Source organism: Mirounga angustirostris, unplaced genomic scaffold, assembly GCF_029215605.1.
Source record: "Mirounga angustirostris isolate CCGP_5_RB_7025 unplaced genomic scaffold, mMirAng1.0.hap1 SCAF_1, whole genome shotgun sequence".
NCBI lineage: Eukaryota > Metazoa > Chordata > Mammalia > Carnivora > Phocidae > Mirounga > Mirounga angustirostris.
The window spans coordinates 129,620,686-129,639,461 of record NW_026991709.1 but is presented as its reverse complement, the minus strand read 5'-3'; the positions used below and the strand labels follow the sequence as shown (position 1 = coordinate 129,639,461).

At 35.9% G+C, this 18,776-nt stretch overlaps 1 protein-coding gene across 12 annotated transcripts in view; it reads left to right on the top strand.

Moving 5' to 3' along the window:
• The window catches only part of ANKRD28 (ankyrin repeat domain 28), a 200,861-nt gene extending 184,099 nt beyond the window's left edge, over positions 1-16,762 (top strand). For all 12 annotated transcript variants that reach the window (XM_045903839.3, XM_045903837.3, XM_054504424.2 and 9 more), the window contains 7 exons: positions 5,260-5,347; positions 5,437-5,520; positions 6,224-6,369; positions 7,242-7,324; positions 7,792-7,874; positions 8,931-9,022; positions 14,876-16,762. In XM_045903839.3, the coding sequence (XP_045759795.1) occupies positions 5,260-5,347; positions 5,437-5,520; positions 6,224-6,369; positions 7,242-7,324; positions 7,792-7,874; positions 8,931-9,022; positions 14,876-15,162 (863 nt within the window). In that variant the 3' untranslated portion in view covers positions 15,163-16,762. The remainder of the gene's footprint in view (positions 1-5,259; positions 5,348-5,436; positions 5,521-6,223; positions 6,370-7,241; positions 7,325-7,791; positions 7,875-8,930; positions 9,023-14,875) is intronic.
• Positions 16,763-18,776: the final 2,014 nt, after the last annotated feature.

Below are 18,776 nucleotides of genomic sequence, written 5' to 3'. Positions count from 1 at the left end.
TAAGTTTGAAATTTTTCTTAGATCTTTGCTTCAACAGCTATTTTGCATTTTTAACATACTTTTATAATATTTACAATGTCTTTTATATAGTATGCTTGTAGTTTGATTATGTTCTTTTACTTTCTAAGCATACTTCTATTAGGGAAAAAAGACAGGCAGCAAAAAATGAAAATGTATCACATTCTAAACTGAAATCTGTATATGTTTTCTGAGCACATTGCAAGATAGATCCTTCTATCAACAGTAACATGTTTGCTTAACATTTTAAGGGAATAAAATCTTAGCAGATCGCAGAACTAGAAACTTAGAAACTTTTATGGTTAAGTTAACTTTGCTGCATGATTAGAACACTGGGCTCCCTGCTCAGCGAGAAGCCTGCTTCTCCCTCTCCCACTCCCCCTGCTTGTGTTCCCTCTTTCGCTGTGTCTCCCTCTGTCAAATAAATAAATAAAATCTTAAAAAAAAAAAAAAAAAAAAAAGAACATACTGACCTTTGGCTTCCTAGAAGCTCACGGCCAGTCATCTCACTAACTGACTCAGAGAAGTATAAAGCTATGTTTAAGGTATATATGTTCAAAGTGGAGTTTGGCTTATGAAATGTCACTAAAAAGATAATTTAACTGATGAGACATGTTGAGAGAGAATGATTTTTTCCTTGTGTAGGGCCACAGATTTGATCATGTTAGAAAATGCTAGGGTACATTATGTACATTGTAAACATCAACTCTGTCAAAAGTTTGGGCTTGGGGCTTTAGCCAGGGATGTGAGGGGGCTTTTAATTTGTTTTGAATTTCATTGTAGCATTTAGATTACTGTTAGTTGTGAGAGCATACCTGAAAAACTAGTTCACAATTCTAGTAACTTTCCCTCAAAATACTAAGAAAATATAAATTGCCTCTTGATAAAAATACTGACTTGCTTAAAAAAAATCAGTATCTGTTCTAAAATCCAGCTGACTACCTTACCAGAGAGTTGAGGTTTCTGCCTTTCTGTAATGTGCTGCTTCATGGTTCTTTGACTGGAGCCATGTTGACAGATAATCTTGAGTTACAGTGAAAGGGGAGAAACCTGAATCTTGCAAAATTATAGTTTAAGTGTTTTCGTAAGTATTTTCTAGATGCAGTATTTCAATTTTCTTATTAATTCTTGTGCCAGAATTGACAGTTCTAATCTTTTGCTAGGAGAAAGTTTTGGTCTCTTCTTGAGGATTGTTCTGTGATTACTATTGGGCATCCGTCATCTCTGAGTACCATTTTGATGGTACTATCAAAACTTGAATAGTGAAGTGTATTGCTAATTCACAAGCTTAGTTTAGTTCGTTTCATTTTTACTACCTCAGATCCTAAGCCAGAACAGTTTTGAAGATTAAAACCTTTGGATTTCAACTTCTTTTTTTTTTCTTTTCTACTCAGTAAAGTTGGTATTTAATGAATATAGTGAAATGGCCAAAGATTAGTCCTGAATTTAAAAAGATAACTATATTTTGCCATTGGAATTTTATTTGTTTTTATAATGTAACCTGACATTTTACAAGTACAGCGAAAACCAAAACCATCTAATATTGTAGGGAAACGCCTACAGATGTGAGTTTTATTTAAGAAATGAAACTAGGTTTTTTGGGGTTTCTTTGTTTTTGTTTTTAGAGAGGGGTAGGGAAGAGCAGAGGGAGAGGGAGAGAGAGAATCTTAAGCAGGCTCCACACACCCATCACAGAGCCATTGTGGGGCTCCATCTCACAACCCTGAGATCATGACCTGAGCCGAAATCAAGAGTCGGATGCTTAACTGACTGAGCCACCCAGGCACCCCAAGAAATGAAACTGTTTTGAAGCAGACTTTTATTGCTTGATTTTTTTTTTTTAATATATCAGTGAGAATTAACCATTGGAAAAAATCACACAGTAAGCTATCTTTCCTCAGGCAGAGCATTCAGTTGTGAATAAACTGCTGTTTTAACTGCCCTTTGGAGAGTTGCTATCTGTTATAACATTTCTTATCAGGTCTTTATGGAGAACACTGTTTTCCTAAAGTGAATTCCTACTCTGTTACTGCTAAATTTAGATTTTCTAAGCATGTTGTCTACGAGAGACAAAACAGACAAAATTTTGCATGAACTACATGCCTGGTTACCATTTAAAGATCATAGCAGATGTGTCTAATTTCCAGACTGTAGCAAATTTGTGCAGGTTCTGAATTGAGCTGAAAGGAATTAGATGTGTGTTGGCTATATGCAATAAGAGACTATACAAGCAGTCTAAAATTAATACCATATTTATAGTCGAAAGTCTATTTTATAATTTGGCATTCTGAGAGTAGAATATGTAAAATGATTTTACTTCCACTAGTACATTATTGTATGGCTAAAAACAAAATTGGAAGCACTCTAACAAACCAGAAAACAACCTTTCTTTCAAAATTAAAATGAAATGATGACAAAGTGTTAGAAAAGAACTGGTTATACATACTACATTTTAAAGTCCAGATTTTCAGTTTGTGTAATCATTCAATCACAGAACTTAAGAGTACTTATTACATTATCCCTTTGTTTCTTTTAAAAATGGATAAAAATTTTTTGAAGCTTTTTTTTTTTTTTTTGAAGCTCTTAAGTGTTCTCAGAATATCCCTCTGAAACATGAAGAGACCATTTGTATCATCCTTTCATAAACTAGGATGCAAAGTGATGAGTTTTCAGCTTGATATGATTGCTAGAGGTAATCAGTAGCCCAGAACTGTCTTTTTGCAGTATGCAGTCTGCTCAGTAGTTCTCAAATCTTTCAGTCTCAAGATCTGGGAGTTAGAGCTGTCAATATTTACTGTATTGGAAATGAGAACTGAGAAATTTAAGGATATTTATTAATTTACTTTAAAATAATAAATCCATTAAATATTAATATAAATAACATTTTTATAAAAAATAACTTCTTTTCAAAACAAAAAACAATTTTAGTGAGAAGGGTGGCAAATTTCCTTACTGGCTAGTTTAAGGGAAGACTAGTTTGCAGTAGCACCCCAAGGTTCCCCAGACCCACACCTTGAGAACTACTATTCTAGGAAGATAGGAAACTCTTAAATCTGTACTGGACAACTTTCCATGGCTATTTCTTGGTAATGAGTTGACATTTGGAGAGAGAAGATTAAAGCAAGGCTTCTCAACCTCAGCACTATTGCCATTTTGGCAAAAATTCTTTGTTGTGAGTGACTGCCGTGTGGATTGAAGGTTTTTAGCAGCTTCCCTAGCCTCTACCCGCTAAATGAGAGTAGCACCCTCCTATCCCATGCCCAGTTGTGATGAGCAAAAATTTCTCCAGACATGGCTAAATGTCTCCTGAAAGGCAAAATTGCTCCAGTTGGGAACCACTGGATTAGAGAAAATAACTAACATAAGATGAAACAATTATAGGTTTCCTAAAACTTACTTTCTTTCCCTGGTAAAAACAATTATAGGATAAAGATTAAGTTGAGCTATTATTTGCGAATGTTAGAGTAATTAAAAAGAAAATAAGCCCAGCATCACTTTGTTAGCCAAATATTAAGCCATAGAAATAAAGAACCTGTGTAAGAATGTGATTTATTCCTAAAGCAGGTTCCAAATGACTAATGAAATAAATGACGTAGCATTTCATTTGCAGCAATTAATATAGCAATTGGGGTATTTTAACTAAAATCCTAGCTTTGAAAATTAGGTAAAGAAAATCTGAGGTTTGGGTTTTTCCCTGTCTTCAAAAACTGTGGGCCTGGGAACCTGACTGGCTCAGTCCATTGAGCGACTCTTGATTTAGACTCAGGTCATGGTCTTTGGGCTGTGGGATTGGCCCAGTGTCTGGCTCTGCACTTAGTCCAGAGTCTGCTTGAGATTCTCACTCCCCCTCTCCCTCTGCTCCTCCCCCCACTCACATGCACACATGTGCGCACTCTCTCTCAAATAAATAAAATCTTTAAAAATAAATAAATAAAAACTGTGGGCCTGATACCTATCAGTAATCTATACTTGTCCTTCAACCCAGCAGTATCACTTCTAGGAAATTATCCTACAAAAATACTTGTTTTAAAAAAAAAAAAAAGTACCGGAGAGCCACCGGAGGGTGGCTCAGTGGGTTAAGTGTCTGCCTTCAGCTCAGGTCATGATCCCAGCAGGCTCAGAGCAGGGAGTCTGCCTCTCCCCCTGGTTCTCCCCATCGCTCGCGCAGGCGCACAAAAATAAATAAAATCTAAAAAAAAGTTTTAAAGTACTGGAATATTTCATTACAGCATGTTTGGTAATATAACAGAAGCAAACTAGCAGTCACCTCAAAATACATAATTAGAAATTAAAATCATTTATAATACACTTTAATGCTGTGAAGTTTTTCCAAAGATTCAAGAATAAGATTTCTATATATGCTATTATGGAAGGATGTATGCAATTTATTAAAGTGAAAAGCAAGTTGCAGAATTAAAAATTTGCATAAAAATTTTAAAAGGAAGTAGTACATGTTTATGTGCATGCAGTTGTATATGCCTAGAAATTTCCTGGAACTATTAAGGTAATAGTGGTTACAGTCTAGAAAGTGGAACTGGAGATGGTGGTGGGGACAGGGACATGTACTTTTTCCTTCTAGACACTACCTGTAGTATTTGAGATTTTATCATTAGCTCATTACTAAAATCAGAAAATATTTACATTTTTGACGCTATATAAATATGTATTAATTTTAAAGTTATATTATGCTATATAAATAAGACTTTTTTAAAAATGATTGAATATCTCGGGCGCCTGGGTGGCTCAGTTGGTTAAGCGACTGCCTTCGGCTCAGGTCATGATCCTGGAGTCCCTGGATCGAGTCCCGCATCGGGCTCCCTGCTCAGCAAGGAGCCTGCTTCTCCCTCTGACCCTCCCCCCTCTCATGTGCTCTCTCTCTCTCATTCTCTCTGTCTCAAATTAAAAAAAAAAAAAAAAGAAAGAAAGAAAAAATGACTGAATATCTCTAACCGGTCATCATAAAAAAGATTAACAATAGTAAATTTTTTTCCCCACAAAACAAATATTTGTTGTGTCAGTAATAAACTGCTATAAAATTACAAGAAGCTTCTGAATTTCAGGTCTTGAGATTGTACTTTGGATTTTAAAAGTCCTAAAAATATGTTTAATGCATTCAGTGAACTCAGTTACTTTTAATCCACATAAAGTTTTTTCTTATTTGTGTTAGGGATATGTGGGTGTATTTGGGCACTTGATTATCTTTTTTGGATTTTAATATCTGATTCTCATTTACTTATTTAGGTCATGAGACATGTGTAGAACTTCTTTTAGAACAGGAAGTTTTCCAGAAAATGGAAGGAAATGCTTTCAGTCCTTTGCATTGTGCTGTGTAAGTAAAGGCAGATGAATCAGATTTCGTTTGACTATTTAAGAAATACACCATTGCTGTGAGAGTGATCACTTTGTTACCTTACACAGGATAAATGACAACGAAGGTGCTGCTGAAATGTTAATTGATACTTTAGGTGCCAGCATCGTGAACGCCACAGATTCAAAAGGAAGGTAGGAATTCAACCTTGTAGAAAATAGCTTGACTTGCAATAGGAAAAAAAAATTTAACTACTAGACTAGTGTGGAAGAATTAACAGAGAACCCATTATTAAGTAAAAGTTGATTTTTATATTTGGAAGTACAAATTATTATAAAATCTTAATATTTATAATACATTATAAATTTTTGTGTAATATTTATATTTATATATAATGGTAAATATTATTAATATTTACATATAATTATATAAGTCTCATAAAAGTCTTTGTTATTACGATTTTTAGCCAGTCTTCTTCTTTAGAACTTGTAAAATGTAAGATTCCCCCCCTTTTTTAAAGGTATGTTTGTTACCCAAAGATTATTGTTAATAAAGTTAAAAGTTTTCTAAATATAAATAAAGGCTGGAGGAGAGTCCACCAGTTATATTAGGTGGCAATGTTGGATGAGGATTTATTTATTCTAAAATTTCCTTAGTGATAATAATTTTTTTTAGCAATTTTATGTTATACTAGTTTAAGGGTCTTTTATATTATCAGAAATACAAATTAGTCTGGCAAAAATTAGTAAGCTCCATTAAGCCTATTTGTATCAGGCAGTGATTTTATAGCCTAATTATGTAAACCTTTGAAAATTGCTTGTCATAAATTCAGGAATAATTTTTTCTAGAGTATATGACAAACATTTAGTGAAGTCTTCCCATTTCTTTGTATTACAGAACCCCTCTCCATGCGGCCGCCTTCACAGACCACATAGAGTGTTTACAGCTGCTGCTCAGCCATAATGCTCAAGTCAATTCTATAGACTCTTCTGGGAAAACACCTCTCATGATGGCTGCAGAAAATGGACAGACAAATACAGTTGGTAAAGACACTGGTTAAGGCTTGTATTATTCTAATGCTATATAATGCTATATTGCTTATGTGTGTTTAACTTATGGAAAACTAAGATTCCAAGCCTTCTGACTCTGTCAAATTTGCCACAGTTAACTCCCCACTCCTGAGATTTAAAACCTTTAACCCACTTTCGGGGCACCTGAGTGTCTCAGTCGTTAAGCGTCTGCCTTCGGCTCGGGGCATGGTCCCGGGATCCTGGGATCAAGCCGCACATCGGGCTCCCTGCTCCGCGGGAAGCCTGCTTCTCCCTCTCTCACTCCCCCTGCCTGTGTTCCCTCTGTCGCTGTGTCTCTCTCTGTCAAATACATAAATAAAATCTTTTTTTTAAATAAATAAATAAAACCTTTAACCCACTTTCAACCCACATTTTTATCTAGGGCCACAATGTTTTCATTTGCCCTTGATGATTAAACAGTCTTACTATAACAGGGCAGTGTAAGATAGCAGGTAAGACCCTGGCTCTGGAGTTAGATGGACTGCATAGGAGTCTTAGATCTACCAATTAAGTGACCTTATGACTCAATTTTTTCATTTTTAAAGTTGAGAAAATTAACAGTGCCTACTGTGTAGGATTATTGTGAGAGTATGAATCCAGAGTGCTTAACGCAGTATTTGAAATTTAGTAAGCTCTCTCACAGCATAAATGTTAGTTGCCATTGTGTCTGTGACTCACAGGATAATGTGATGATATAGTGTGTACATTTTAGGTTATAGTATTTTTCTTAAACTTTCACTAGAGGGATATTGTTGCTTTGTATCTTTATTTCTGTACAGTGAGTTTATTAGTAATCTAAGATATGTATTCATAAATATAAGACTTGATGCAATTTTTCCTCCCAGAGATGCTGGTTAGCAGTGCTAGTGCAGATCTGACTTTACAAGATAACAGTAAAAACACCGCCCTCCATTTGGCTTGCAGCAAGGTAGGTACACATTTTAAGGATATGTTTTCATTGTTTATATCAACAGTGGCATTTTTCCCAAACTTAGGGAAGCTTTCCTACTTCACCGAAGTGAACAGAGCTAGAGATCAAACCTCTTTACTGATCACTGGCATCAGATTTCTTGAGGGGGAAAAAAAAATACTGCCCTTTTAGGTACCATGATATATGAAAGTCTCCAGTGGGCCAAGTAAGTTTTGGAGTGTTAGCCTAAACGTAATTATTGTCTTCCTTTAATCTCTCCAGTCTTAAATATTCCTGTCTTCTCCCCTAACCTATTCCACCAACATATTTGGACCAATATTTGAGGCATTATTAGCCAAAAAAAAAATTCATGGCATATATATGGTGATGTATATATTGTATGGACAAGAGTTGAGGTTTATTGAGTTTATATATTTATCTTTAATGATATCTAAGTTTTTAAGAGTTATTTGCCATAATTTTAGGGTCATGAAACTAGTGCCTTGTTAATACTGGAAAAGATAACAGATAGAAACCTCATCAATGCAACCAATGCAGCCTTGCAAACGTGAGTATTTTCATGTCTGGTGTAAACCTTGTGACCTATAATTATAAAAATGATTAATAGGTTCTTTTTCTAACATGGGACCATTGGAATCAGTCTCAGTCACAGAAGCAGTTAATAAGTAAAGAACAGTTTTTATAATTTTTATAATCTCCAAAACTCATTTCTAAAGTCATTACAATTAAAAGGCTTATTATTTAAAAAGGTTTTGTACTGAAACTTCATTATTGAAAATACTGTTTTTTCTTGATCCAACCCATAATTTTATATAGGAAGGTAATACTGTTCTGTATGTTTTATGGAAATCAACTGGAATAATGTTATTTGACCCCAGCAATAAATGAGGTAAAAAGCTTGACATGTGTCTGTAAACTAGAGAGATTTCAGAAAGAACCAAGTTCTTAATGTGAGCAGCCATCTTTCAAGTGACTGCTTAGATCTTAGATTGAAGTCTCCGATTTTCTCTCCCAATTTCCATTTGCTATTCTACTTTGAGTCTTGGTTTTAAAAAATATATATATTTTTTTAATACTGGTTCCTATTCACGTATCAGTCAGATCTCCTGAGGGTCCTAAAAATTAGTCATAGAACCTGTAAGTTATTTTCAAAGCCTATTAAAATTTGTGCTATTGAATTAATGGGTTTTATTGTATATTCTATTATATGTATTTGCCCACCTCATTCTTAAAACAACTTAAGAATGCAGTTTAGTTAGTAAAATCTTCTTAAACATTGAGTCTTAGACTCACTACCTTTGTTTGAAACAAACAAAAGGTGTTGGTAAAGGTGGATTGCTGGGGGGACAGTGCTATGTTTATGCACATTGCGGGGTTTGGCAGCTCACTCTGCACATTGATTTTGTTGTCCCCCATTCCCATCTGTATTGCTGTTAGGACTGGGTGCCTCAATTTTGTATTTCTTGGTCATCACCACTTAGCGAAAATGCCCTTCAACAACCAGGATTGAGAGAGAGAGGAAGTGTGTGTGTGTGTGTGTGTGTGTGTACCTTCAGGGCCATGTACCTCTCTGTGTGTACATATGCAATATTTTTCCCCCCAGACCTCTGCATGTTGCTGCCCGAAATGGGCTGACAATGGTGGTTCAGGAACTTTTGGGGAAAGGAGCAAGTGTGCTTGCAGTAGATGAAAATGGTAAGTAGTTCTGTATTTTCTTACATTAACAAAGAAGCTTTTATCTTTCAGTCCGTATTTGAAGTGAAGTAAATGTGGATATTTTGTATTGGTCGAAGAGGAGAGCGGAAATTAATACTGAATAGTACTTTGTGGCAAAGGGAGTAAGAGCAAGAAAAATAAGAAAAGTCTATATAACAGATGAACTTCCGAATTTCACTAACTTTGGTTTAGTGTTATCACCTTCCATCCGTCTTAGTATTCAAAGAATTTGTTCTGTCAGCAAATACTTATCATGGCCCTTAAGAGCCAGGTTCTTATCTAAAGTTAATCTTCCCACTATTCATGATCCTATCCCCTTATGCCTATTTGAGACTGTCACTTAGCAATTCATCACTGTATCCTATAACAAGGACTTTTTGTAGGACTCTTCCTAGATTATAACCATGTGTATATAAACATTATTTTCCTCATCTTAAAAAATCTTCTATTAAGGGGCACCTGGGTGGCTCAGGTCATGATCTCGGTGTCCTGGGATCGAGCTCCCTGCTCAGTGGGGAGTCTGCTTCCTCCTCTGCCCCTCCCCCTCCTGCTCATGCTTTCTTTCTCTCTCTCTCTTAAATAAATAAAAGCTTAAAAAAAATCTTCCATTAATCTATTCCTGCAACTACTGCCATATTTCTTTCTTCTCCTTTGCAGCACAATTACTCAAGTGTTGGCTGTCCTGCTGTGCCCAATTCTTCCCCTCTTTCATTCTCTCCTGAGGCCCCCCCAGTCATATTTTTGCCCCCACCATACTGCTACACTGTCCTCAAGATCACCAGTGATCTCCACAATATTGAGTCAGTTCTTAGTTCTCATTGAACCTGACCAATCAGAATTTAGCACAATTGATTATTCCTTTTTCTTTTTTTTTAATAGGAATAAAGGTTTTAATATAGAATTTAAAATATGTAGGAATAAGGGAGTAACTAGGGATGTGAAGGCTACAGTCTGCCATAGCAAGTGTCCAATATTTCCCCAAATATTTCTCCATATTTTCCTTTATGCTACACATTTGTTACATGGATAAATAGGTACAGATCACTTTAGGTCGGGTTAAGAGGGAGAGTCATTTGATTTGATTACAGTATCCTTTTGTAGGTGAATCCAGTCTGCCTTCATTCACAAATACCTGGTTCCTTCAATTGATTAACTGGGTTAGGGTTCGTAACTTGCTGTTTTGATGGTTGGATTAAGTAACCAAATTCACTGGAACTGAAATTTGTTTTTTATTTTATAATTTTTTTAATTGAGACATAATTAACATGCAACATTAGATTAGTTTCTATATACTTTTCTCTTTGTTAAACTTTTTTTACTTGGCTTTTAGGACTTCACACTTTTTTGGTTTTCACCCTGTGTTACTAGTTATTCCTTCTCAGTTTCTTTTGTAAAGTGTCTCCCTAACTTCTTAATATTGGAGGGCTCTAGGACTCAGTCTTTGGTTCTTTTTGCTTCCCCTGTCTATATCCAGTCCTTTGGTTCTTTGATACTACCTACATGCTGAGAATTTCTGGATTTATATCTCCAGCCCAGACCTCTCATAATCTCTATAGAGATGTGATCCATTTGCAGATCCAGCTGCCTAATTGACAGTACTGTATGGATATCTAATAAACAGCTCAAACCTAACCTGTCCAGAACTGAACTGACTCTCTCTCCTTTCCCACCAACCCTTTTCTCCCCACAGCCTCCTGATCTCAGTTGATGACAATTCTCATCCTTGTAATTGCTCAGGACAAAAACCTGGAGTTATCCTTGACTCCTTTTTCTCACACCCAGGGTACAATCCTTCATATACTACTAACCCACCTCCAAAGTATATCCAAAATGGTTCCACTTTTTCTATTCTTACCATGCTGGCCTGGATCCTTTTAAAATATGTGACAAGATACTACTACTCATTTGAATCTCACTTGACTTACGGTGATCGTCAAGGCCCTACATGATTAGTCCGCTGTCCTATTTCCTCTCTGACCTCATCTCCTCCTCTCTTCTCTCCATTCTGCAGTGACAGCCCCTACACACCAGGGATACATGTGCATCGTAATCTTTGTTCTGGCTATTTTCTCTGCCTGGAACACCCTGTCTTCCAGCAAGTCTTTGAGTAAATCCCTTAACTGTTCCAAATCTTTACTCAAGTTTTATCTTCTTAGTGAAGCCTATCCTAACCCAATTTATACTACAACCTGCTACAGACCTCTACCACAGCATTCTCAGTCCTTGTCATCCTGCCCTTTCTTTCCGCCTTTTTTTTTTTTTTACATAAAGCTTATCTTCTAATATATTGTATATAATTTTTTTATTATGTTGATTGTGTGTCTCCTCCACTAGAATGAATATAAGCTCCACGGGGACAGGGAGTCTATATCAGTTGCATTCAGTGTTATATTCTAAGTGCTTAGGAGAGTCCTTGGACATAATGAGTGGTTATTTGTTGGGTGAGTAATTGTGCCAAGCACTGTGCTCAGTTCTGAAGATAGGATGTAGAATAAGACCGGCTTCTTTAAATGGAGAGGAGTGTAAACAGGCTGTTACAATGCACTGAAAGTGGTTCATATGGAGTTAACTTAAAATGCTATGAGAACATGTAAGAGAGTGTTCAGACTCTTTCTTGCAGGATCAGAGAAGGTATCCCAAAAAAGGGACCTGTAAGCCAAAATCCAAAGGACAAGTAAAAAAGTAGGGAGAGAGCTTTCTAAGCAGAGAGAGTGGCATATTTAGAGATAAAAGGACACTGTAAATATTGGAGTTGTGCCAGAATCTCTTAGATCAAGTGGCAAAAAGGATCTGTGCACGAGGAAGTTAGCAGTTAGTCTGAAGGAGAGCAAGAGTAGAATGGGAAAACAAATTAACATTTACAAGTGAGAGGAAGTGGTAACCAGAATTATGGTAGAGGCACTGGAGATGAAAAGATGTAAATGTTTCTAGAGTTCTTATGAAGAGAATCACTGGGACTTTGTGAGGGAAGAAGTCTCATCCCACCTGGCTTGGAGTGCTCTGTGGATGGATGGAAGTGCCATTGTTTAAGACCGGAATGTAGGAGGAAGAGCCAGATTCATTTGGGGGCATGAGAAAATTTCAGTGGAAACTCCCAAGTGGATAATGGGACATACGGATCTAGAGACCAAAACCAAAATCTAGGTTGGACATAAAGATTTGGGAATCATAAGTATGTGTAGTCATGAAATCCAAAGAAGTGAATGATATCACCTATAAGTTCAGACTCACAGAGCTTTAAAAGAAATTTTCATTATCAGTAAATTACATTTCTGGAAATACAGCTACTATATATGGATTAAAAAGAGCAGCCTAAAATGCTAACCTTCTATGTTTGGCCACATTATGAGACTGAATCATTAGCTAATATTCAAATCTTTGTTGATCATTTTCAATATTTTATATATTTTTTTCCTTACAAATAAACAGAAGGGATAATATAACAGATGATAATGAAAATCATCTGTGACCACCTGGGTATCTTCTAACACACTTTGCAATGTGAAATAGTAATCGGGACCCAAAGTTGACAGGTCATAGCAATATATTTCCATGGATTTTCTGGAGGAAGCAAAATATTTTATACTTGCATGGGATAGATTAGACCCTTGACCTCAGGCTGTTTGCTTCTCTTACTTTTCTCTTTAGCTAACCATATCAGCTCCATGCAGAGGAGAGGAGCCTGCTTTTTGTCATATTCCAATTACAAAACACTCCTGAGATGCTCTTCTCCAACCCCACCCTTAGTCTCATCCAAGGCATCATGGCCTGCCTGAGGGGTTGTTCTGCCTACAGTCCAGCAGGCACCCTCAGACTTTGAGAAGAGCTCTTGAAAGAAGTGTGGACATTGAAGCACTCTCCTACTCATTTTGAGTAAACAAGGTTTAATTAAAAAATGCACACCCTTCAGTCATTCCCGTCAAGTTTGCAGGGGCATCAGCTGTTCCCTTTGACCCTTAAAAAGGGGGAGATTTATAAAGGGGAAAAAATATTTCTTCTTTCTCAAGGCTAATATAGCATGGATAAAATATATATATATGTGTGTGTATATATATATATATATATATATAAGAGAACAGGAAACAGCCAAATGTCCAGTAGTTAGAATGGATAACTAAACCATGGTATAATCACAGTAATGGAATGTATAACAATGAAAACGAACTGACTGTAGTTATATACAACAACATGGATAAATCTCACAGACATAATGTTAAGGAAAAGAAGCCAGATAAAAAATAATACTTACTATATGATCCCATTTATATTCAGTTCAAAAAAAGTCGAAACTAAACTATAGCATTTATGAATATAACTAGAAAGAAAAGCACAGCCATGATTACCACATAAGTCAAGATAGTAGTTACCTTTGTGGAAGAGAAAAGGGGTGGTGATTAGTAAGGGACATGTGGGGCTCCTGGTATGCTGGTAATATTCTCTTTCTTAATCTGGATAGTGGTTACATAAATGTTTATTTTTTGATATATCATTTAGCTATTTAAAAAATTATAAAATATAAATAAAATATAAAGAATAATAAATTAAAAATATATAAATAAATTATAAAATATATACAATTGACCCATGAACAACACAGGTTTGAACTACATAGGTCATTTAATACTTGGATTTTTTACAGTACTATAAATGTATTTTCTCTTTCTTATGACTTTCTTTTCTCTAGCTTACTTTATTATAAAAATACAGTTTATAATACATATAACATACAAAATATATGTTAATTAACTGTTTTATGTTATTGGTAAGGCTTCCAGTTGACAGTAGGCTATTAGTAGTTAAGTTTTGGGGAGTCAAAAGTTGTACATATATTTTCGACTATGCAGGGGTTTGTACCCCTAGCCTTCCCCTTGCCCCCACATTGTTCAAGGGTCAACTGTACATATATGAGTGTGAAAGCTAAAGCATTTGTATATATAGTAATAGGGAAAACTGTCCAGATGTGCAACAGAAAATGAAGCTGTAAATTAAAACTTTAAGACATTTGCTGCTAGAGTTCCGTATGGGATAATCTAAACTTGGCATCATATGGTATGCTCTCACCATCTTCTCTCACTTCATCTTGAAGACAGGGTCTTGTACCAGTCAGGGCACCAAATGTTAACTTAGTTTGTTGATACTTTGTGGTGCCCTAAGTATAAAGTCAGTCTTCTAAAGAAAGGAAGAGTTGAAAAGCAAACATTGGTTTTGACTTAGGAGTTTTTTAAAGTTTACCTGTTTATCTCCTGTTTTTCTTCAGTGTTCTGTGTCCCTAAGAGAAAAGTTGATCAACCGTCAAGTGTCATTCCATTCATTCAGTACACATCTTTGAACACCTGCTCAGTGCCTCATTCATGAATCTGTACACATTTAGATTTCTTAGCATGTAAGCACTAATTATAACTACAAATTAATAACATTCTTCCACCACTCTGAAGGAAGCTTGATCAGTCTGAGGATTTTTGTTTGTTTGTTTTAATTCTAGCTCAATATCTTCTGTGAATTTAGGTGGGTAGGGATAAGTTTTGAGATCTTGGAGAAATCATCCATCTCTGGGCCTCAGTTTCCTCTTCTGTAACATAGTATACATACACACACACACACACACGTGTGTGTGTGTGTGTATATATATATGTGTGTGTGTGTGTATGGCCTCCTCCCACCCTAAATTTCTAGGACTTTACTCTTTTCTGCTGATTGGAAATTTCTGAATCATTCTGTTAAACCAGTTTTATTATAAGCCAAGTAATTTAAACTGTCTAAAACTGAAGGTTTATTAGGCTTATTTCCTTATCTCAGGATGTTTAATTATTTAAATTTTATCTTTAATTCTAGGCTATACCCCAGCTTTGGCCTGTGCTCCCAATAAGGATGTGGCTGATTGCCTAGCTCTCATTTTGGCCACCATGATGCCTGTCTCATCAAGTAGCCCTTTATCATCCCTGACTTTCAATGCCATTAACCGTTACACCAACACCTCAAAAACAGTCAGCTTTGAAGCCTTGCCCATCATGAGGAATGAACCTAGCTCCTATTGCAGTTTCAACAACATTGGCGGAGAACAGGAGTACTTATACACCGACGTGGATGAGCTCAATGACTCTGATTCCGAGACCTACTAAGAGGCTGAGCCAGGGGTCTGAGTGAGGAGTTCTGACACTAACGCTTCAGATTGTGCTTTTTCAGGAAAAAGGCACTTTCTTATTCACGTACAAATTCAACCTAAGAGGAAGGATCGCAGAGTGAGCAAATATGAGAAATGTGATGACATTAGTAAGAAGAGTTTTAAAGGCAAGTTTTACAAAAGGAACTTCTAGAATCTTGAAATAGACTTGACCAGAGGAAAACACTTTGATGTCAAATTACTTTGTGGAATTGTTTGATTTGGTTTTGCAGTGCCAGGAATAATTTGGGACACTGTGCACCCTAATCTGCTTACACAAGCAACACTATTGTAAAAGAAGAGATAAGGACACTAGATTTAAATTTTACCAGTAAAACTACAACTAAATTAAGGGCAATAAAAGTTTGGTGCAGTAGGCATTATGTGCACAGCAAATTGCCAAAGGACCAAGTAACTTAAAAGTTTTTTAATAGAATGCCATTTTGTGGAAATCAGAATAGGTGAAATGAAACATTATCTAAACCAAACTTAAATATTTCTGAAAATGGAGCTGAGATTTGGTTTTAAATGTTGGTTTTTTTTTTTAAAGAAAACATCTGAAAGCCTTCAAATACTGTATTAAACCATGAGAGAAAGCAGATGTATTTTTACATTTTTTCTTTTACATAAAAATTTAAAAATTCCAACTTTTATAATATTAGAATTAAAAACCAGCTGGCTGAGTGCAGTCAGGGTGAAAATACTTGTGATGTAGACATGAGATAGATTGGGGTCGGGCCGTCATTGCCGTTTTGAATGGTTTAGGTTTAAAATTGAACTATTTTTGTTTGAAAATGTAAAGAATTTCCTAGAAGAAGAAAATTTCATGAAATCAAAAAATAGATTATTTTCACCCTATTGCAGCTAAGTGGTCCTGGGGAGTGGAGTTTTTGACCTCACTACTTTGGATGGTACACCTTCATCACTTATGTTACTTTTGTGCCTCCACAATGGACTGGGGGATTTTTGTTTTCACTGTTTAGTGAATAATCAAAAAGAAAAAAAATCCCTTGCTATTGATAGGTTAACATCATCGGGTCTCTTGGAAGGCATTTCTATATTGGGTCCTATTCAGATTTAAACATGCTACTACTTGGGGAAAGAAGCAATTGCCTGCCGAATTAGAAGACTGCCTTTCAAATAACAGAGAGAGAAAGGCTGATGTTTAGGCTTTTAAATAACAATTTGTATGGTTCTGCTTTTACTGTAACTGTCACTTTCCCAGCAAGAATGATTTCACATATGTAGGGGGTCTTACAGATCTGGGTAAAGTTCCATAAATTTTCACAAAATGATACCCAATTTCATTTTACCCTTTTTGTATTGTGAAACTGGAAACTTTATGACATTGTAAATTTCAGCTGGTTTTTCTGAATATAAAGTGTGAAAACACAGAACAGTATTTTGATCTATTTGATAATTTTGTGGGGTTTTTGAAGAATTAATGAGCATGTACATAGAAATAGTGACTGCTTGAATACTGTATTTACTTGCACTCTTTCAGTACATCAAGATTCCTGTATATTTTAGGGTATAATAAAACACAGATGTGAGTTGTATTTAATGAATAATGTATTTGTATCTGTGCATATTACCTAAAAATCTATAAAGTTTCTAGGGCATTGACTACTAGATTTTAAGCATTTTTTTCTAAAATATTTACAGAAATTATAAATGTAATCCTCCATCTTTTCTTTGTAATATAAAGGAGTCATAATGGACCCTTCCTAAATTATTAGTGGTAGGAAGGTGAATTTGCATTTTAAAGACAGTGGACTACATTTTCTATTGTACCTTTTGAAAAGAAAAAAAAAAAAGAGGATTCTAAAAGTATACATATGTGTGCTTTCTCTTTCCTTTTAGGAATTCTCTTCTGAATTCCCTGAGGGAATTTTCTAGAATCTCAGAATTGAAAGAGACCTGAGGTTCATCCAGTCTAACCTCTTAACAAATGCAGGAGTCCCTTCTACAAGGGTGATCTTTCCACCTTGAACACTTCCAGTGATTCTACCTCACCAAGCAGTCCATTCAGTTGTTGAGCAGCTCTAACTGTTAGAAAGGTCTTCCTTAGATTGAGTTGAAGCCTCGCTCCTGGTAACTTCTGTCCTTGGGCCTGGGTCTGTCCTCCAAGAGAACGCGAGAACGTTGGAAGGATGAATCTCACACCCTCTGCCATGTCTTCTCTTTTACAGGCTGTTTGACTTAACCTGCTGAAGTGATTCCCAGAAGGACTCATTAAACACAGTTAGATTTACCCATCTAATGAAATCCAAGGTGTAGCTATAAAGTAACAAGCTGTTTTTAACTTATCCTCACACATGCCAGAACTTAGGTCTTGCATCACTTTATGTAAATGATGCTATTACTGAAAATATTTGTGAGGTGGTTCTTTCAATCGCTTGCCCACTAGGAAATCTGTTTCATTGCTTTGTGATCGCATTTTGTGATAGTCTATCCCCAGCTTGATCAGCCACTTCCTTTGGTCTGCACCTAATGAGGGGAAATCCCAAACTTCTGGTCCAAATACTATTTGAGCAGCCCTAGTATTGTCGGAGTACGTACATGGACAACTTCAGTGAATGAACACAGCAGCAGAGTAAGTTCCCTTATAGTTACACCTTGTATGTCAAAAGCATTCAGGCCCTGCTCTGTAGGGGTTTTTATACTCAAACGGAACAGAAAAGCCTGTTTGCTTTTTTAACTTCTGCATGAATGATGACATCTGAAATATCTGATGTGTATTATAGTAATACCAGCTTCTGCTCTAGAACTGCTTTGGGGGAAATGGTGGTAATAGCAAATGACTTCCTTTAACAAGACACTCAACTCAAACAGTGCCATTTAGTTCAGGAGCTCTAAATAGCTGTCAATTTGGGGTTTAATTTGGCTTCTATTGGACCTTTTAAATGAAATAAAATTTTTTAATGCAATAAATCAAGTGTCTTTCTTTTTTACATGCAAACTTCTTTATCTTTTAATGTCTCATTAGTATTCCAACTAGTTTCTAACCTTTCTTTAAAAACTTGATGACTTCTCAATAAAAAACTGTTTCAGAATTTAGATGAACCTAAGTGGGCTTCTCAAGTATATTCATTCAACAAATATTTATTGCTTGCCTGTCATATGCTTGAGGGTGGGAATGGGCAGAAAGTGAGCCTAGAAATTGTGGTGTCCTCTAGAAGTTAGAGGACACCACTCTCATGGAAAGACATATACCTGAAAATAGAAAGTATAAAATTGTAATTGAGGTAGAGATGAACTGCTAAGGAAGGTCAGAGAAAGACGACGTTGGAAAAGAAGATCAGAACAGGCTTCCTGGGAGAGATGACATTTAGGCTGGACATTGAGAAACAACTATGCTTTGAGCAGGTGGAGAAGAGGCAAACGCTATCCTAGGTGAAAAGAACAAAATCAGTAGTTTGTAAAATGGGTTGGTGGAAGAGAGGATGGAATAGGTGTCAGCACTTAGCATTCCAGAGTACAAAAAGACCATGCAGACCTACAAAAGAGCTAATTATACACATTATAGAGATGAGATAACAAAAGTGAGAACAAAAAGATATAAATAGGTGA